Source organism: Oncorhynchus keta, chromosome 6, assembly GCF_023373465.1.
Source record: "Oncorhynchus keta strain PuntledgeMale-10-30-2019 chromosome 6, Oket_V2, whole genome shotgun sequence".
Classification (NCBI taxonomy): domain Eukaryota; kingdom Metazoa; phylum Chordata; class Actinopteri; order Salmoniformes; family Salmonidae; genus Oncorhynchus; species Oncorhynchus keta.
The window spans coordinates 21969343-21991722 of NC_068426.1; the positions used below are offsets into that span (position 1 = coordinate 21969343).

Genomic DNA, 22380 nt, shown 5'->3' on the forward strand with positions numbered 1-22380 from the left:
GTCTTTAATAATGTTCCAACCGGAGAATTCCTTTGTCTTCAGAAATGCAATGGAACTCAAGCTAACTCTCACGTGAACGCGCGTGGTCAGCTCATGCCTCTCTGGCAGACCTCTGACTCAATCCCCTCTCATTCCCCCCTCCATCACAGTAGAAGAATCAAACAAGGTTCTAAAGACTGTTGACATCTAGTGGAAGCCTTAGGAAGTGCAATTTGACCCCATAGACACTGTATATTCGATAGGCAAAGAGTTGAAAAACTACAAATTTCCTTCCTTCAGATTTCCCACTTCCTGGTTGGATTTTTTCTCAGGTTTTTGCCTGCCATCTGAGTTCTGTTATATTCACATACATCATTCAAACCGTTTTAGAAACTTCAGAGTGTTTGGGCCTGAGATGCAGGCAGTTTACTCTGGGCACCTTATTCATCCAGGTTACTCAATACTGCCCCCAGCCATAACAAGTACCCCGGCCATCCTACAATCTATTTTTAATTTTTATTTTTTTAATTTTTTTATTTCACCTTTATTTAACCAAGTAGGCTAGTTGAGAACAAGTTCTCATTTACAACTGCGACCTGGCCAAGATAAAGCATAGCAGTGTGAACAGACATCAACACAGAGTTACACATGGAGTAAACAATAAAGAAGTCAATAACACAGTAGAATTATTTTTTATTAAAAAAATAGTCTATATACATTGTGTGCAAAAGGCATGAGGAGGTAGGCGAATAATTACAATTTAGCAGATTAACACTGGAGTGATAAATGATCAGATGGTCATGTGCAGGTAGAGATCCTGGTGTGAAAAAGAGCAGAAAAGTAAATAAATAAAAACAGTATGGGGATGAGGTAGGTAAATTGGGTGGGCTATTTACCGATGGACTATGTACAGCTGCAGCGACCGGTTAGCTGCTCAGGTAGCAGATGTTTAAAGTTGGTGAGGGAGATAAAAGTCTCCAACTTCAACATTTTTTGCAATTCATTCCAGTCACAGGCAGCAGAGAACTGGAAGGAAAGGCAGCCGAATGAGGTGTTGGCTTTAGGGATCAGTGAGATACACCTGCTGGAGCGCGTGCTACAGGTGGGTGTTGCCATCGTCACCAGTGAACTGAGATAAGGCGGAGCTTTACCTAGCATGGACTTGTAGATGACCTGGAGCCAGTGGGTCTGGCGACGAATATGTAGCGAGGGCCAGCCGTCTAGAGCATACAGGTCGCAGTGGTGGGTGGTATAAGGTGCTTTAGTAACAAAGCGGATGGCATTGTGATAAACTGCATACAGTTCGCTGAGTATTGGAAGCCATTTTGTAGATGACATCACCGAAGTCGAGGATCGGTAGGATAGTCAGTTTTACTAGGGTAAGTTTGGCGGCGTGAGTGAAGGAGGCTTTGTTGCGAAATAGAAAGCCGATTCTAGATTTGATTTTGGATTGGATATGTTTGATATGAGTCTGGAAGGAGAGTTTACAGTCGAGCCAGACACCTAGGTAGTTATAGATGTCCACATATTCTAGGTCGGAACCATCCAGGGTGGTGATGCTAGTCGAGCAGGGAATCGCCTGCAGCAAGAGCAACATCACTGATATATACAGAGAAAAGAGTCAGCCCGAGAATTGAACCCTGTGGCACCCCCATAGAGATTGCCAGAGGACCAGACAACATGCCCTCCGATTTGACACACTGAACTCTGTCTGCAAAGTAGTTGGAGAACCAGGCAAGGCAGTTATTAGAAAAACCGAGGCGACTGAGTCTGCCGATAAGAATATGGTGATTGACAGAGTCGAAAGCCTTGGCCAGGTCGATGAAGACGGCTGCACAGTACTGTCTTTTATCGATGGCGGTTATGATATCTTTTAGTACCTTTAGCATGGCTGAGGTGTACCCGTGACCGGCTCGGAAACCAGATTGCACAGCGGAGAAGGTACGGTGGGAATCAAGATGGTCAGTGATCTGTTTGTTGACTTGGCTTTCGAAGACCTTAGATAGGCAGGGCAGGATGGACATAGGTCTGTAACAGTTTGCGTCCAGGGTGTCTCCCCCTTTGAAGTGGGGGATGACCGCGGCAGCTTTCCAGTCCTTGGGGATCTCAGACGATATGAAAGAGAGGTTGAACAGGCTGGTAATAGGGGTTGCGACAATGGTGGCAGATAGTTTCAGAAATAGAGGGTCAGGATTTTCAAGCCCAGCTGATTTGTACGGGTCCAGGTTTTGCAGCTCTTTCAGAACATCTGCTATCTGGATTTGGGTAAAGGAGAAGCTGGGGAGGCTTGGGCGAGTAGCTGCGGGGGGGGTGGAGCTGTTGGCCGAGGTTGGAGTAGCCAGGAGGAAGGCATGGCCAGCCGTTGAGAAATGCTTGTTGAAGTTTTCGATTATCATGGATTTATCGGTGGTGACCGTGTTAACTAGCCTCAGTGCAGTGGGCAGCTGGGAGGAGGTGCTCTTGTTCTCCATGGACTTTACAGTGTCCCAGAACTTTTTGGAGTTACAGCTACAGGATGCAAATTTCTGCTTGAAAAAGCTGGCCTTTGCTTTCCTGACTGACTGCGTGTATTGGTTCCTGACTTCCCTGAACAGTTGCATATCGCGGGGACTATTCGATGCTATTGCAGTCCGCCACAGCATTTTTTGAATGGATCATGCTTATCTAAGATGGCGAGGAAGTTACTTTTAAAGAATGACCAGGCATCCTCAACTTCTGCTTGCAGAAGTGTTTTAGAGAGCGTTTGACAGTGATTAGGGGTGGTCGTTTGACTGCGGACCCGTAGCAGATACAGGCAATGAGTCAGTGATCGCTGAGATCCTGATTGAAGACTGCGGAGGTGTATTTGGAGGGCCAGTTGGTCAGGATAACGTCTATGAGGGTGCCCTTGCTCACAGATTTATGGTTGTACCTGGTGGGTTCCTTGATGATTTGTGTGAGATTGAGGGCATCTACCTTAGATTGTAGGACTGCCGGGGTGTTAAGCATATCCCAGTTTAGGTCACCTAACAGAACAAACTCTGAAGCTAGATCGGGGGCGATCAATTCACAAATGGTGTCCAGGGCACAGCTGGGAGCTGAGGGGGGTCGGTAGCAGGCGGCAACAGTGAGAGACTTATTTCTGGAGAGATTAATTTTTAAAATTAGAAGTTCGAACTGTTTGGGTATGGACCTGGAAAGTATGACATTACTTTGCAGGCTATCTCTAAGTTTGATGCCCTCAATCTCACACAAATGATAAATGAACCTACCACGTACATGAACCTACCACATACAACCCCAAATCCTTAAACACGGGCACCCTAATACACCACTGCAGTCTTCAACCAAGATTTCAGTGATCACTGCCTCAATGCCTGCATCTGTAATGGGTCTGCGGTCAAACGACCACCCCTCATCAGTAAACATATCACAGAATGTTTGTGACTTTAATAATGAAGACGTGCTGTGCATAACGGGGCAGCAGTGTTTTATGTTTGTTGATTACTTCCAATTAAACAGTGGTCAACACAAGGCAAAGACAAAGGGTCTCAAATCTTTTTCTGTTCATGAAACCTTCAGGGAAACATAGGCCTGCACATTGTCAGTTCCCTGATGTCTTGAATGCACTGAAGTAGGAGATTTCCGAGTTCCCAGATGTTTTGAATGTGGCAATAATGCCAACCCATACTACTAGCAATACAAACTGATTGTCATAGCTAGCCACCATACATTAATCTGCCGGTAGCTAAAGCTAACCAACTACACTATATATACAAAAGTATGTGGACCCCTTCAAATTAGTGGATTCGGCTATTTCGGCTATTTCAGCCACATCTGTTGCTGACAGGTGTATAAAATCAAGCACACCGCCGTGCAATCTCCACAGACAAACATTGGCAGTAGAATGGTCTTCCTGAGGAGCTCAGTGACTTTTAATGTGCACCATCATAGGATGCCACCTTTCCAACAGGTCAGTGTCAAATTTCTGCCCTGCTAGAGCTGCCCCGGTTAACTGTAAGTGCTGTTATTGTGAAGTGGAAACGTCTAGGAGCAACAGCGGCTCAGATGCAAAGTGGTAGGCCACACAAGCTCACAGAACATGACCACTGAGTGCTGAGGCACATAGAGCGTAAAAATGGTCTGTCCTCGGTTGCAACACTCATAACAGAGTTCCAAACTGCCTCTGGAAGACAAAAAACAATAACGCAACACGCTACACAGTTAGACAAAAGAGCTAAGAATGAGTTAGTCGAGGCAAGGAGTAAAATCATTGAGGTGTAATAATGTGTTTGTGAATGTGATTGACTCTACATGCGGTAATGTGAGAAAATTGATAGGAGTACTCACAGTGCTTAGAGAGGAAACATTCAACGAGCGGGCACATGAGACGTGGCTTCAGTTTATGTCAGGAGAGAGTTGACAATGGTAGTGGAGTGGTCATCACTTAAATCAGGTAACAGAAGGGGACTTAGCCGGAACTACAAATAGCAGATACATTCCATTTCAGCTGCGCTATCTTAGGTTTGAACAACAAGTTTGTCCATGAAGTTAAACACAGACTGCGCATCTCGCCCAATTGACACATCAAAGTAGCCCAAGAAACGTTCCTGAATAAAGCCCTGATCATCCACGTACCTGACAACTGCAAGCAGACTGGTGGTACCATAGGTCCCAGAGTGGGGTGGGGTGGGGGGGGTCAATTTTGTTAACCTAACTCTGGACCCTATAAGGTATGACTATGATTAATCAGATGTAAAAAGGTTTAATAAGGGCTATGGTGGGACCAATATTTCATAATGAGGTCACATGGTTTAAAAAAAGTAAGGGTGGGGTGAAAAATGAAAACCCTGCAGCAACCTTGCACTTGTTCATATGAATTATACAGTATTTAGACTAGATTAGGAGGGGTATTTCCTCTACCCAGACACAGATACAACAACTGATAGACAATAGAACTCACAGGGCTTTATGCATGTTTGCATCATGCAGGCTTATGCAACTCTAGGCCTTGTAAAAAATGTTTTAATATTAAAATGTTTTAATTTGCACCTTTTCCGTGCACCCCAGAGAATGAAAGGGGTTCTTCAACAAAAAGTCCACAAAATGTGTGGTGGCGAAAGGTGCACACTCCAGCTGGTGCCTAGCTAGCTACTGCTATGGAAGTTAGCAAGGCACATTTAAATAAATTGCACTAACTGGACACAAAAATAATGTTATCAAACCAAGAAAACAATTTATAATCTACCTATTCCATCTCCTGTAATTTCAAGAAACTAATTTGAAAGGAATAATATCAAATATCAAATATCATAATGCTCTGCGGCACAACCCCAATACAACATACTGGGTTCATTCTCTGATCTAATTTTTTTTGTGTTTCACTATTTTTATGAAATTTCACTGAGGAGGATGGTCCCCCCCCTTTCTCCTCTGAGGAGCACCCACTGGTGCCAACTGTAAAGTTTTGTGGAGGAGGAATAATGGTCTAGGGCTGTTTTTCATGGTTCAGACTAGGCCTCTAACTTCCAGTGAAGGGAAATCTTAGCACTACAGCATACAATGACATTCTAGATGACTCTGCTTCCATCTTCGTGGCAACAGTTGGGGGATGGCCCTTTCCTGTTTCAGCATTTTAAATGTTTTTATTTTTTATTTTACCTTTATTTAACCAGGTAGGCAAGTTGAGAACAAGTTCTCATTTACAAAAGCATGACAATGCCCCCGTGCACACAGTGAGGTCCATACAGAAATGGTGTGGAAAAACTTGACTGCCCTGCACAGAGCCCTGACCTCGACCCCATCAAACACCTTTGGGATGAATTGAAGCGCCGACTGCAAGCCAGGCCTAATCGCCGAACATCAGTCCCCGACCTCACTAATGCTCTTGTGGCTGAATGGAAGCAAGTCCCCGCAGCAATGTTCCAACATCTCGTGGAATGCCTTCCCAGAAGAGTAGAGGCTGTTATTGCAGCAAAGGGGGGACCAACTCCATATTAATGCCCATGATTTTGGAATGAGATATTCAACGATCAAATGTCTATATACAGTGCATTTGTAAAGAATTCAGACCCCTTCCCCTTTTCCACATTTTGTTACATTACAGCCTTATTCTGAAATGGATTAAATTGTATTTTTTCCTAATCAATCTACACACAATATCACATAATGACAAAGTGTAGAGGTTTTTAGACATTTTTTTTATTTTGAAATTAAACATAAAAACAGAAATACCTTATTTACATACTGCAAGTATTCAGACCCTTTGCTATAAGACCTGTCCGGGGGCATCGTCGGACAGGGCCACAGTGTCTCCCAACCCCTCCTGTCTCAGCCTCCAGTATTTATGCTGCAATATTTTATGTGTCGGGGAGCTAGGGTCAGTCTGTTATATCTGGAGTATTTCTCCTGTATCATCCGGTGTTCTGTGTGAATTTAAGTGTGCTCCTAATTCGCTCTCTCTTTTTCTCTTTCTCTCTCTCTCTCTTTCTCTCTCTCTTACTCTCTTCTCTCGGAGGACCTGAGCCCTAGGACCATGCCTCAGGACTACCTGGCATGATGACTCTTTGCTGTCCCTAGTCCACCTGGTTATGCTGCTTCTCTATTTTCAACTGTTCTGACTACGGCTATGGAACCCTGACCTGTTCACTGGACGTGCTACCTTGATCCGGACCTGCTGTTTTGGACCCTCTCTCTACCGCACCTGCTGTCTCTAACTCTGAAAGATCGGCTATGAAAAGCCAGCTGACATTTAATCCTGAGGTGCTGACCTGTTTCACCCTCTACAACCACTGTGATTATTATTATCTGACCCTGCAGGTCATCTATGAACGCTTGAACATCTTGGCCAAATTCTGTTATAATCTCCAGCCGGCACAGCCAGAAGAGGACTGGCCACCCCTCAGAGCCTGGTTCCTCTCTAGGTTTCTTACTAGGTTCTGGCCTTTCTAGGGAGTTTTCCCAAGCCACCGTGCTTCTACACCTGCATTTCTTGATGTTTGTGGTTTTAGGCTGGGTTTCTGTACAGCACTTTGTGACATCAGCTGATGTAAAAAGGGCTTTATAAATACATTTGATTGATTGATTGATTGATTGATTTGATTGAAGTAGTGGCGTGCAACATACACCTTGTTTCCTGAAACTAGTCACATATTTGATATTTCCAAAATGCTAATTTGAATAGTGTAAAGTGAAAGAGAGAGGGGGAGAGAGAGAGCAATACAGAGAGAGAGAGAGAGCATCCAAAAAATATTTGAGGTGAAAAGCTCCAGAGTTTTACTGTATATTAATATATGACCAGCAGGATGCATCATTAACAATGTGCTAACCTCTACAGAGACAGACAGAGGGAAGGAGATAGAGAAGCTCAGTTTTACTCCCCTTTCATCCCTCTCTCTTTTGTCCTTTTCTGGTGAGAAGATTAGAGCTGCCACACGTCCATAATGATCTCATTTGTTGGCGGGGGTGAATCACACAGTCCCCAGTGTGCTTCCTCACACTCACCTCCTCCACAGTCCTAGTAGGCCTTGTTAATCACATGCCCTACAAAGACCTAGCATTGGCCGTGTTCATCCACTGCCACCTCAATCCGCTCCACTATCCATGCACAGGTCACTGAAGCATGATTTAGCTCTTCTAATTTCTTCTGCTTGCTGTTTCGTCTCATAATGTTGAATAGGAAAAGAGTGAAAGCTTCAGTAAAAGTAGTACAAGAAATTGGTGGCTAATTGGAGCCCAGTGTGGAGGGAGAGAGGGAGAGAGGACCATGTGCTCCCAGAAAGAAAGCCTGTTATGTCTTTGTTAGCTCCCGCCACTCTGGCACAGAGCAAACTAATTACCTCATGTTTATATCATCCTAATTAGCGAACACTCTAACAGGCTAATTACATAGTGTTTGTTAACTCTCTAAATTTGTCCTGTAAAGTAGAAGACTGTCTAAAAAGTGTTGACAATTTTGGAGTAAGGAATCTTTAAACTGTACTTTGTTTGTGATGAATACGTCTTTGTGCTCTGTTTTTATCACTTACATCATAGCTACAGGTGTAGAATCTTAATTTGAGCCAGAGTGCTACAGCAGAAAAATAATCCTGCAGAATAATGATGTGGATTATAATGAATGGACATTTTTGTAGGGGTTGATACATTTTTCGTAAGGGAAAATTAAATCTGAAATGTCAAAGTGTAAAGTACAAACTTTAGACACCTTTTTAAACCTCAAATACACTACAAATATGAAATGTCCTGCATTGCACGAACGTTATCCAGCAACAAGGTGAGAAAATTAAGATGCTACATCTGTAACACAGCTAACACCCATGGCAGGGTTTGTAAATTAAATGACATTATTACGATGGCGCCGGAGGGGAGGGCTGCCGTCTTATCGGCTCTTAACCAACAATGCTATTTTTTAAAAAATTTTCCGCGTTGTTCGTAACTTGTTTTGTACATAATTTTTCTGCTACCGCCTCATGACCGAAAAGAGCTTCTGGACATCAGAACTGCTATTGCTCACCTCAAACTGGATGAAGAGTTCCTCAATGAGTCGGACGGGCGGGATATACTACTACAGACACCCGACCAGGCTCAGATCCCCGTCGTTCGCTGGAGAAGGAAACTGAGATTTTGTGGAAACAGATCAGGGTTCCTTGCGAGGATCAGATGACGAGTGGCTAATCTGCCCTTGCCTTCCGTCCTGCTAGCTAATGTTCAATCACTGGAAAATAAATGGGACAAGCTGAAAGCTTATACCAATGTCCCGTTGGTATATCCTACCAATGGGACTTTAAAAACTGTAATATCTTATGTTTCACCGAGTAGTGGCTGAACGACGACATTAAGAACATACAGCTGAAGGGTTATACACTCTATCGTTAGAACTGGTAAGACATGAGGCGGGTGCCTATGCATACAGTTAAAGTCGGAAGTTTACATGCACTTAGGTTGGAGTTATTAAAACTAGTTTTACAACCACTCCACAAATGTCTTGTTAGAAACTAGAGTATTGGCAAGTTGGTTAGAACATCTACTTTGTGCATCACACAAGTAATTTTTCCAACAATTGTTTACAGACTTATTCACTTATAATTCACTGTATCACAATTCCAGTGGGTCAGAAGTTTACATACACTAAGTTGACTGTGCCTTTAAACAGCTTGGAAAATTCCATAAAATTATGTCATGGCTTTAGATGCTTCTGATAGGCTTATAGGCTGTTTAAAGGCACAGTCAACTTAGTGTATGTAAACTTGTGATACAGTGAATTATAAGTGAAATAATCTGTCTGTAAAAAATTGTTGGAAAGATTACTTGTGTGCTGCACAAAGTAGATGTCCTAACCGACTTGCCATAACTATAGTTCGTTTACAAGAAATTTGTGGAGTGGTTGAAAAACGAGTTTTAATGAATCCAACCTAAGTGCATGTAAGCTTCCGACTTCAACTGTATGTCTGAATTCAATAATGGGAAGGCTGTTTTACAAGAACCCCCATTGAGTTATCTGTCTCTGTTGCATAAGTAACATTTCTGTCACATGTTTGCTTCAGTGAATTCATTTGTTATAGTGTCCTGAGGTAAAGGTTGTCTCTGTGAATGTCTGTCATCAAAGTCTCTCTGTGTGTGTGTGCGTGTGTGTGTGTGCCCCTCTGGCTGTAGGAGGTGTGTTAAAGTTGAACTTGCATGAAGTGCACCACACTCAGTGCACCGTTAGATCCCCCACCTGAGAGACAGAAATGGCGTATATTATATGATTAAATTCAGCGAGAGATGAGTGAGTTGTGTCTGGCTGTTTGATAACAGGCTTAATCAAAGTTGGGCTCAGGGCGTCCTAGATGTAGCCTTACGACAAAGGGAGACAGGATCTGACACTCACACACAGTTATCTAAGCTCTGGCACCAAAACGCTTCACCTTCATAATTCCATGCAGATTCTAAGAAGTCCAGAAATTGCTTTGGACTGCAAAATCCAAAGTGTCTCAGTATATGTACATTATTAACACTAGATTTACCTGGAGCCAAGCCCACAAAATAAGCTTTTTTAAAGGTTAGAATGCAAAACTAGGGGTTTTAAGGAGGGAAAGGCAAAGAGGCAACCTTGGTAAGGCAGAGACTGAGCCTACTGCCACTGTTCGGGTTTAAGATTAATTGACAGCTTGTGGCTCTGGAGTTAGAGTAAGTGTGGAGATTCCATTACCTAAATACAAGCTGGAGTGGAGCTCAGCGAATTTCATTGGCATTCAAAACACTCCAGGAGGAACGAAGATCTTTTTTTTTTACCAGGTTAATGGACATTTAATCCAAGGGAGAAAACACGTGTGACTCGTTTCAGAAAACTAGGTGTATGTCGCGGGTCACTACTTCACACGAGAACCATTTGAAGTTAAGTTAAAGTTTTTTATCAAATTTAGTTTATGGCAGAAATGCCTTCTGGAACGTGAACATTCATGTACCTTAATAACAGACTTGTCTGCCATCTGTAAATACAAATACAATTATTAAATTACGAGCCTAGTTGGTTTAGCCACAGAAAAAGTAAGGAACCTTCCCGCTAGCCATTATTGGCTAAGATACGGAGTGGGCTTGACATGCCGAGAGATGAGTCCAGTTTGGTCTGCTAGCTGGCTAACATTGAACCTTGTTGGTTAGCTACCTGAAGATTCATGCAGGGTAGTAACATCATGAGTTGTGATTATGGCTCATTGTTTACCTAGCTAGCTATCTACATGTCTTAACAAAAGACCCCACCATGCAAGTAACCAGTTCAATAGACTGTAGCTGCAACAACTGTTTACAGACATAGCTGGTCATTTTTCTCTAGCGTTCTACTCCGATTTCAGAGCACTCTCGTCTGAGAGCTCAGAATAACTGATGCATTTACAAACACACAACACCCGTTGAATATGGCCGGTGTCAGTAAACGTTGGCAATTTTTTTTACATTGTTCCCAGCTGCATAGATGCAGTCACCAACGCTCTGGATAACTTAAAAAACAGCCTAACCAGCTCTGCTAGAGCGAGTAAAATGGTCAGTGAACGGTTCTCTCACGTTAGCCAGTTAGCTTGAGTGCTTGACTGTTGTTGTTAGGACAGAACGCTCGGATCAACCCTTCAAGAGATGGGTGGAGCTAAAGCTTAAGAGGTTGTGATTGATGCTGAATGGGTGTAGACAAAGAAGAGCTCTTCAGTAGGTACCAAAACATTCCAAAGTCCATTTTCTCAAAAGTGAAGTTACAAGTTTATCAACTTTCACAGCAGAATTACTTTCCCATTGTTCCTCAAAAGCAGGGTATGATATACCATATTGTAGCTCTGGGTCTCTGCTTTTATCCAAAGTAAAAAACACAATATCAAATTTTGCTACATAAGACCAAATCAAGGCGGTCGTCACATCTGTGGTTGTAGAGGAGCAACATGGGTTAATTCATTCCCATATCTGCAGAGAGGAAAACTGCTAGCTGAGATGTGTCATGTAATTACAGATGCCTTTCAAAGGGGGAAACATCATGTATCCTAATACAGTAGGTCTGCACCAGTGCCATTTTTTACATTGAGGCCTTTATCGAACTAGAGGGTAATGGAGATAATGATCATTGCTCACAATACACATTACCATTAGTATTCAGAAAGGATTCAAAAAATGTGTTTAAGGTCAAATTTATGCAAGGTGAATTGAACAGAATAGAATAACTTGATTTAATTAACATATTTGAAAATGAACATGGATGACGAGTCAGTATTTTAATTTTGTGGAGTCTCATAGTTCTGTCTCTATCATTAAGCGAAGCCACTCCATTTCAAACTTCTAAACCGTCCAAGCGGTGTCAATTTCCTTCTCTGCTTAATTGCTTATCCTAATTTGCTTTGCCTGCATTGTCATGGCTGCAGTGTGGCATGATCACATTAACCAGGAACTCTACTTAACTTCATGTTGTAACCACCACCAATGTACTATACTCACCAGCTGCTATATTGTTTTAACTTTGGTATCTTTATTTTCCCCTCAGAGTGAATACATATGTCCCCGTCCACTACCTGGAGCTTGGCTTGGAGACGTACCCGCCATTCACTAGGAGACATGTACATTTTACCAGCCAGTTGCTAACAAGCAGAGGAATCAGGGCCTACAACACTATGGCTACCCCATCACTGTCTGTCCTGACAGTATGGTGGCACTCTCTAAACATCTGCTACAGACATATGTCAAACTATACCTCAACAGGCCCATGGACAACGTCATTTGGAAACAAGAATGGCTTTCATGATTTCTACCACTCTGAATATTTATGTTTTCTTTTACAAGGTCTATACACTCTTCCTGTATCTTAGTTTCTCAGCTGCCCTACAGCCGTGTTCATCCAACAATGACTAAGGTTGCTGTTAAAGCATTGGCCATGTTAACTCTTTGATTGGCCAATTAGGCTGGTCCAGATTGAGGGGGTTTGGAACACTTGACGTCTGCAGCACCTCTCTGACCGTTGGCATGGAAACTTGGGACTCTGATGGGCAGTCTGTGCCACGATGGGCGATGTCACTCTGCTGGAGGCTGGCGGAGTGAAAATGGGCCGTGGAGAATATGGACCAACCACAGCCCAGCAACGATTTGATGATGTGCACTGAACAAGTAGCTCTGACTGCCTAGCAAAATTCTAATGTGCAAACTGCTGTGTGTAATTTAAAATACATGTCCATGGTTTTTCTTTGCTGTTGAACAACCCATTATTTGCAGCTGTGGTTTCGAAAAAGATTCATATTTTCTATTCTGCCAAGATGGCTTTAAAACAATCTACGCTCTCGGCTCAGAAGTGTTCATGTGGATTTTGTTTGCTTTATAAGTTTACAGCGTGTACCTGTCTGTTGAGTAATATTTGAGTAAAGCTCTCATTGTTCATTTAGTCCCCTGGGGAGAGCTGCATTCAATAGCTGGAGGTACTTTTCTGAGAAGTCTGAGGATCTAGCCAGGAGAACAGCTGATCTTCCTGCCAATCACACCTGGTGGTGGAGGAACTCAATCTATTCCCAGTCACACAGACAACTGTAATTACACATCTTGGCTCAGGACAGGAAGAAAAAAAAAATTAAACTGAGACTCAAACTTCTCAACTGTATATGATTATTTACAGTATTATTTGTTGCTACCATCTCTCTCTGACACCAAAGGCCTTTAGTGGTGGGTGTTTTGGATCTCTCTGTCTCGTGGGCACTGGGGAGAACTCCAGCTTTGGTGGTTCTGTCTCATTAAAAGGACCAGAGGATTTCACAGCAGAACCATTTCAAAGAGTTGGCTCGGGGATATTCTCACTGATATGAGACTAGTGCCATAGGGTGAGAGCACTATAGAGATGGATGTTCTGTATCAGCCATTTTATCTGTGTGCGTGTATGTTGAATGATGATGAACGTTCCAGAGAGGTTTCCTTCAATTTCTCTGGAATCTTTGAAGATGGATGAAGCCTCAACGTTCTTATAGTACTACCATGCTCTTCTGCCAAATCAACATGCATGTCTGTGTGGGTGGGTGTATGTGTGTGTGTCTAGCGTGTCTGACTTCATTCATGAGTGTGCTTGCAATGCTTGACAGTGGTTTTGAACCAGAGATTATGTATGTGTGTCACAAATACGGTTCATGCCACTGCTAACAAATTATATGAGTAACGCTGAATACATGCTGTGTCTACATCAAAATCTCCTTAAAAGGATATGTCAAATCCCCTTGAAACGGATGTCTGGAATTTGTGTGTGTGTGGGTGAGTAGGTGGGGGTGTGTGTGTGTGTGTGTGTGTGTGTGTGTGTGTGTGTGTGTGTGTGTGTGTGTGTGTGTGTGTGTGTGTGTGTGTGTGTGTGTGTGTGTGTGTGTGTGTGTGTGTGTGTGTGTGTGTGTGTGTGTGTGTGTGTGTGTGTGTGTGTCTGTGTGTGTGTGTGTGTGTGGGTGAGTGAGTAGGTTGTGTGGACAAGTGGGGACATTTTGCAGGTCCCCAAAAGGAAAAATGCTATTTTAGGCTTAGGGGTTAGGTTTAGGGTTAAAATTAATGTTAGGATTAGGGTTAGAATTAGGTGTTAGGATTAGCAGTTAGGTTTAGGTTTTAGGTTTAGAGGTTAAGGTTAGGTTTAGGGTTAAAGGTTAGGGAAAATAGGATTTTGAATGGGAATACAGTTTTCGTGTGTGTGTGCGTGCGTGTGCGTGTGTGTGTGTGTGTGGAGAGAGGATTGGGGACTCATATTCACTGCTTTCTTCATTAGTGTTCAAATGGGGTTGAGCTCGGAGGCATTTGGCATATATCAAAACAGTATCAATGGATTTCTACAATAAAAAGAGAACTATTTTGTACTGTATATTTCTGCTTTCTCCCCATTAAGGTATTGAACATTTTATAATTAACTGTATTATTTGTTCACTGAAAAATGTTCTGTTTTATAATGTAAATAATAACTGAATCAATGGTGAGCAATAAGAATTGGTCAAATAGAAATGGTCATTGTTCCTTTTTTTCTAGCATACTTTAATGGAAACCATATACATTTGTTACAAAGCTGTTCTCAAGCATATGGATTTTCAGGGTGTACACCATTTAATAAAATCTAAGAAAACGTGAGCATGAGCGCAAAAACTTGACAAAATATCAATCGTGTTTGAATGAGCTTGTTAGTGCCATACTTGAGTGTGTGTGTGTGTGTGGGGGGGTATGTGTATGAAGTTGTAGGATGAACTCAATGTACCTGCTAGCTACTGTACCAGCAAACCAAGACATCAGCACAAGAAATGCGTGTGACTGAGACTGCAAATGACTGACTGCCACACAGTATGTGTTTATTTGTATATGTCTGGTCTGGTCTGTGTTAATGCTCGATAGAGTCTATCCTATTCCCCACACATCTCTCAGTGATGGTCCTGTCACATCACCATTATTAGTCCCATTAATTCGGAGAGTGGAGCATTGATCTCTGTTCGACCGTATACTGTTCATGGCGACACTTACCACGGGCGCCGAGCCGTTGCACCGGCCCAATAATTACGCTTCATGTACCACAGCAATACTCTTTTCTCAAGAGGGGGCCAAGTTTGTGAATTTGCTTCTACGTTTCGCTGCTCTTGGAACGTGTCAAGCTGTCAGCTCAGAGGTCCAGATGGCAAATACGCCTTGCATTCCCTGTGGCGTTCCTTACTCCCTGTCTCTCTCTCTATGGCTCTACCTCTATCTGTCTCTCTCTTCCCCTTCTTTCACTCATTTTACCCCCCCCCCCCATTTCTCTCTTTCTCTCTCTCGCTCTCTATTTTTTTCTCCCCCCTCTTCAGTGATGGTAACACAGACAGAGTGCTGTGTTGAAGTGACTACACTGATTGAATAATGCATGAGGCTGTATAGCCCCTGTGTGGACCAGGGTCCAGACCAGACAGTTAGCAGTCCATAACATTTCTTCCTCCAGAAAGGCCCCAGAGTGAGTATGTTCAACTATTAGGAAAATACACTGGTGTGGCCTTTACTAACTCTGGTCGTGACCCTGTACACTATCCAACTTGACACTGTGAAAGTACTACTCCGCCACATTTCTTTCCATGTGGGTGCAATATGGATTACATACATAATCACAGCTGAGTCAAACAAACAAGAGAAAAAAACACAGTGGGTTCAGGCCAGTCTGATCAGATTTTTCTTAGATTTTGCACCGGTATAGACACTCCCCTCAATCCTTGAATACAAAAAGAAACAAGCTGGACCACCCTATTGAGGAAGAGTTTTTCTTTGTTTTTAGTATTTTCTACATTGTTGGTTAATAGTCAAAACATCAACACTATGAAATAACACATATGGAATCATGTACGAACCAAAAAAGGGTTAAACAAATCCAAATATATTTTTGATTTTAGATTCATCAAAGTAGCCACCCTTTGCCTTGATGAGAGCTTTGCATAGTCTTGGCATTCTCTCTATCACGCTCCTTGGTCAAATAGCCCTTACACAGCCTGGAGGTGTGTTTTGGGTCATTATCCTGTTGAAAAATAAATGATAGTCCCACTAAGCGCAAACCAGATGGGATGGCGTATCGCTGCAGAATACTGTGGTAGCCATGCTGGTTAAGTGTGCCTTGAATTCTAAATAAATCACAGACAGTGTCCCCAGCAAAGCACCATCACACCTCCTCCATGCTTCACGGTGGAAACCACACATGCGGAAATCATCCGTTCGCAAACTCTATGCCTCACAAAGACACGGCGGTTGGAACTGAACATCCCCAAATTTGGACTCATCAGACCAAAGGACAGATTTCCACCGTTCTAATGTCCATTGCTCGTGTTTCTTGGCCCAAGCTAGTCTCTTCTTCTTATTGGTGTCCTTTACTAGTTGTTTCTTTGCAGCAATTTGACCATGAAGGCCTGATTCACACAGTCTCCTCTGAACAGTTGGTGTTGAGATGTGTTACTTGAACTCTGTGAAGCATTTATTTGGGCTCCAATCTGAGGTGCAGTTAACTCCACCTGTGGTGGTCCTCATGAGAGCCAGTTTCATCATAGCGCTTGATGGTTTTTGCGACTGCACTTGAAGAAATGTCAAAGTTCTTGAAATGTTCCATATTGACTGACCTTCATGTCTTAAAGTAATGATGGACTGTCGTTTCTATTTGCTTATTTGAGCTGTTCTTGCCATAATATGGACTTGGTATTTTACCAAATAGGGTTATCTTCTGTATACCACCTCTACCTTGTCACAACACAACTGATTGGCTCAAACGCAAATTCACTTTTAACAAGGTACACCTGTTAATTGAAATGCATTCCAGGTGACTACCTCATGAAGCTGGTTGAGAGAATGCCAAGAGGGTGCAAAGCTGTCAAGGCAAAGTTTGGCTACTTTGAAGAATCTCAAATATAAAATCTCTTTTGATTTGTTTAACACTTTCTTGGTTACTACATGATTCCATATGTGTTATTTCATAGTTTTGATTTATTCACTATTTTTCCTACAATGTAGAAAATAGTAAAAATAAAGAAAACTGGTACTGTTTTCATCAGAAAAACAGGGACATGATCCGACAGAAAGACCGTAGCTCCTTTTTCCTGTCCATGTCTTTTACAAGAAAGCCTTTCAAGAAACAGCCCGTAACTTGGCAGTGATGCACCCAGAACAGAGTCAATGCATCACTTTGCATTAAAGTACCACATAGACAGCAGCTAACAGGGCAAATTACCCCATACATGCCTTAAGTTGCCAATGACATACATTGTGTACTGTAAAAAGGAGATACACAGATTCCCCTACCATAGCATATGGTTTTCTTTGCTCTCCTTGTGGGTGTTTTGCAGTGGCTCCTCAGAGGAGGAAGGTGAGGACCATCATACTCAGTGAATTTCAGAAACATTTAAAAAATAATTAAACACTTGAAAAGTGTAGTTTTTATATAAAACTATACTAAATATAATCACGTCACCAAATATCTGATTAAAACACACTGTTTTTCAATGAATGTCTACAGTAGACTCACACTCTAGGCTAGCACCATGGTGTAACCGGAGGACAGCTATTCATCATCCTCCTGTGGCTACATTGACTTCAATTGCAGAATAGCTAGCTAATGCTTAAACCAAAGACGTGGATTTTTTTCTTTAAGAACCCCTTTCATTACCCACATCAGATTCAAGCTAATTGGAAAAACCCACATCGACCATGTAACGGACAAACAGCTGCGTATTCAAACTGCAACACAACGAGAAGGTAAGAAGAAAGTGTCGCAAGAAGCTTATCGGCAAGAGTTGACTTTTACTTAGGGGCATAATGAGAGGGAAAGCTCAGCTAACAAGGCCAACTACAAGGGTCTTGCAGAGGTAAAAGCACATTACGATTCTTTACTTGCTAAGCATATGAACGTTTCTACTTCTCTGGGATGCCGAAATCAATTGAGAATGCATTTGAATCATTCCTTAAATGTGAGATTGAAGAGAGAGTTTAACGCAGCGCATTTCTTTCTCAAGTAGGCTTTCAACTTTCTTACCGTATTTATTTAGCAAAGGTGATAACACAATCACTCCGGACAGACGAGCAAAAACTCATTACATGAATGTTGCAGCAGCCTAATTAAACACTAGAGATCTGACATGATGTATGGGATGAGAACGAGACGATCGTTCAGTCTGATCAACTGTAGGCTACTTTTAATAGCAGCTGTAGACAGGCTATGCACCGTATCCAGGCTAAACAAATTGGTAACGTTATGTATTTATAATCCATTTGTTTGTCAGGAGAAAATGTGAATGTGATTTGGTTTATATTAAAGCTTGGGCAGGTTAGGCTGCCTACACTTTTTCAAGACAAAATTATTAACTGGAATTAATCAATCAACATAATAGTGATGACATGGACTGTGAGTCCATTTTTAATTAGGTCTACAGTTGCATAGGCCTGGATGATGCAAACATGCATAAAGGAAGCACAGCCCTTTGAGTTCTATCTGTATCTGGGTAGAGGAACCCCTGTTAGTCTAGTCTAAATATAATTCATACAAGTACAAGGTTGCTGCAGTTTAACAGGGGTTTCATCCTACCAAGGGCCACAAGTTTTTACCAGGAGTTTCTTTTTAAACCATGTGACCGGATTAGAAAAACGGATCCCATCATAGTCTATATAAAACCTTTTTACAACTGATTCATCACTGTCATACCCTATATGATCCATAATTTCCCAGGTTAGGTTACCAGATAAGCAGAAAAAATGCCCCACCACTCTGGGACCTATGGTGCCACCAGTCTACTCGCAGTTCTCAGTTATAGTCAGGTATGTGGATGATCAGGGCATTAATGAGAAACGTTTCAGGTTTCACCCAGATGCAGACAACAAATGTTAACAACAACTTAATAATCCAACAGGGGCAGGCAAAAGACAGGTCAAGAGCAGGCAGGGGTCAGTAATCCAGAAATGGGGCAAAGGTACAGGATGGCAGGCTCAGGGTAGGCAGGGGTCAGTAATCCAGAAATGGGGCAAAGGTACAGGATGGCAGGCTCAGGGTAGGCAGGGGTCAGTAATCCAGAAATGGGGCAAAGGTACAGGATGGCAGGCTCAGGGTATGGAAATGGGGCAAAGGCAGGATGGCAGGGTAGGGTAGGCAGGGGTAATCAGAAATGGGGCAAAGGTGCAGGATGGCAGAAATGGGGGGCAAAGGTACAGGATGGCAGGCTCAGGGTAGGCAGGGGTCAGTAATCCAGAAATGGGGCAAAGGTACAGGATGGCAGGCTCAGGGTAGGCAGGGGTCAGTAATCCAGAAATGGGGCAAAGGTACAGGATGGCAGGCTCAGGGTAGGCAGGGGTCAAATCCAGAAATGGGGCAAAGGTACAGGATGGCAGGCTCAGGGTAGGCAGGGGTCAGTGATCCAGAAATGGGGCAAAGGTACAGGATGGCAGGCAGACTCAGGGGCAGAAAGTGTGGTCAGGCAGGCGGGCTCAGAGTCAGGACCGGCAAGGGTCAAAACCAGGAGGGCGAGAAAAGAAAGACTGGGGAAAAGCCGGAGCTGAGACAAAACTGCTGGTTTACTTGACAAACAAGACGAACTGGCACAGACAAACAGAGAACACAGGTATAAATACACAGGGGATAATGGGGAAGATGGGTGACACCTGGATGGGAGTGGAGACAAGCACAAGGACAGGTGAACCAGATCAGGGTGTGACACTACTTTGATGTATCAAGTGGGCGAGATGAGCAGTCTGTGTTTGACATTGGAAATTCTAAGACGTCTAAGTTTAACTTCATGGAGACACGTGTTGCCCAAACCTATCATAAAGTCGCTGCTGTAATGGAACTTATCTGCTATTTGTATTTACAGCTAAGTCCCCTCCTCTTCCCTGATTTAAAAGGTGATGACCACTCCACTCCACTACCATTGTCAACTTTCTCCTGACATGAACTGAAGCCATGTCTCATGTGCCTGCTCATCCACTGGCACATTGAATGTTTCCTCTCCAAGCACTGTCAGTAGACCTGTACATTTTTTCTCATTACTGTTGTAGAGTCAATCACATAGACAAACACAATCACATTATTACACATCAATGATTTTATTCCTTGCTTGGACTAACTCATTCTTGGCTCCTTTGTCTAACTGTGTAGTGTATTATGTTATTGTTTTTAGTCTTCACCGTCAATTCCTGTCCGGCCCTCAGTTGAAGAGTTGATCTCTTCTTATCTATGATGAGCCTGTCCTGCACTGAGGTCAAGCCTCTGAACACCTCAACTCTTGCCTCATACCTTAATTCAATCACTGCTGTGATCCCTTCCCAACACCGTGTAAGTAGCCCTCTCATTGCACTATAAATGTCTTTATTAATTGCTTTAGTTTAAAATAATTAGTCTTTGGGCTGGCGCAGCGGTCTAAGGCACTGCATCGCAGTGCTAGAGGTGTCACTACAGAGCCGGGTTCGATTCCAGGTTGTGTCACAACCGGCCGTGATCGGCGCACAATTGGCCCATTATTGTCCGGGTTAGTAGGGGAGGGTTTGGCCGGGCGGCTTTTACTTGGCTCATCACGCTCTAGCGACTCCTTGTGGCGGGCCGGGCGCCTGCATTCTGACCTTGGTTGTCAGTTGAACAGTGTCTCCTCCGACACATTGGTGCGGCTGGTTAAGCATGTGCATGTTAAGAAGCGCAGACTCCCATACTCCTAAATTGTTCATGTCACCAGGCTCCACTGGGGTGTTGGTAGTAGGTACACCAGGTGATATACTACACCATATGCCCACATATTGCACATTGAAATGAATTCTGACCCACACGGGACTTATTTGTCCTGTGGTTCCTGTCTAAAGTGCCAAAATCAGAGATCAAATGGCTCTGTCTCTTGGCTCTCCAGGGGCCCACAAATTGACACACATAGATGTGGTGCTGCTGGCTTAATGTAATTGGACTGGTTTAAACGAAACCAGCGAGAACAAGCGGTTGATCCACTGCAAGCAAGTGATAACGGAGACAAATAATACGACATGGCACCGATGGAGACCAAGTACCGCCGGTGTGAGATATACCCCTACCAGGGAGCCTGGGCCTGACAAAAAAGCTTTTCCATCAACTGTGCAATCGAGCGATAGCGATTAAATCACTTTCACTAGGACGTAATCCTTGTATGACTGGTTCATCCATCTCACACTCATGGAAGTGGAAGTGCATTGTGTGTGTGTGTGTGTGGGTGGGTGGGTGGGTGCATGTGTGTATTTGAATGAGTGAGTGAGCACTGCCGGGCGATCCTCCAAAGCTGCGTTAGAAGGTTTTTGCTGCTCTTTGGGAAAAACAGCACATCATAAATGTGCTTTTCAAAACCCAGTCAAAATCAGGTTTTGAAATGAGCGTGATCCTCTAGGATAAGAGAGTGTGGCGTCCATCTATTTATTTCTCTTTTAACAAAGATAACTCATTTAATGCAAATGAAACCTACATTGATGACTACCTGCTGAGCAAACATGAAGAAATGTGGAATATTCTAAGAATGAAGACAAACCATAGGAGAAGGCTACGTATTGTATTGTCCTCTATTTACCATTCCACTGGTGTACTGTCCATGCCATTTGAGAGTGAAATGCATGTCAATTTGATTTGACACACTACTGATCTTGTTAGCCTATAATCATTTCTGAATTCTTCTCTAATGGAATAACTCAGAGGCTGAAAACTGTATAATTTGATTTGATGTTATGAAATTATTTGATTTACGGCTTAATACGACTGTAGGGAATCTGGTCGATCCAATCCGTAATCACGGAAGTTCAGCTTGTTGAGCAATTGAAAGGTAATTTTCGATTGAGCTGACATATGCAACATATGCATCATTTACCGTGAATGCAGTCTCTGCGATCGCAGGAACATATGCATCATTTACCGTGAACGCAGTCTCTGCGATCGCAGGAACATATGCATCATTTACCGTGACGCAGTCTCTGCGATCGCAGGAACATTGCATCATTTACCGTGAACGCAGTCTCTGCGATCGCAGGAACATTGCATCATTTACCGTGTACGCAGTCTCTGCGATCGCAGGAACATATGCATCATTTACCGTGAACGCAGTCTCTTCAATTTCAATTTCAAAAGAGCTGAACTTTCCATGATATGAATTGAACCAAGCATTACAATGCAGTCAAAAGTAAAAAAAAATTATCTTCAGTATAGGTCTTTTCCTGCACATTATAGGGTACAAGCATTACATTTCTTTAAGGGCCCGATTCCGACTTAGGAAATGACATCTTTCTTACACACGTCTTTCCGACATACTTCTTGTGGAGTTTTTATTCACCAGGGTTTTCAGTACGTTTATCTTAAGCCATCCCTTTAAAATGTAGCTTTAAGTTAGACATTTAATGACAGACTCAATAGAATATATCAAGAGAACGGGTTCAGAATATTTGGGATCAATGTAAGAAAGCCATCTAAATATTAGCATTTTCGTCTCAGTTTCA

General features: G+C 42.8%; 1 protein-coding gene across 2 annotated transcripts in view; it reads left to right on the forward strand.

Moving 5' to 3' along the window:
- LOC118385235 (leucine-rich repeat transmembrane neuronal protein 4-like) overlaps nucleotides 1–14542 on the forward strand; it is a 57511-nt gene extending 42969 nt beyond the window's left edge. For both annotated transcript variants that reach the window (XR_004825984.2, XM_035772200.2), the window contains exon 3: nucleotides 11957–14542. Coding sequence is in view for 1 of the 2 variants with exons in the window: in XM_035772200.2 (XP_035628093.1) it covers nucleotides 11957–12022 (66 nt within the window). In the remaining variant the exon portion in view is untranslated. The remainder of the gene's footprint in view (nucleotides 1–11956) is intronic.
- Nucleotides 14543–22380: the final 7838 nt, after the last annotated feature.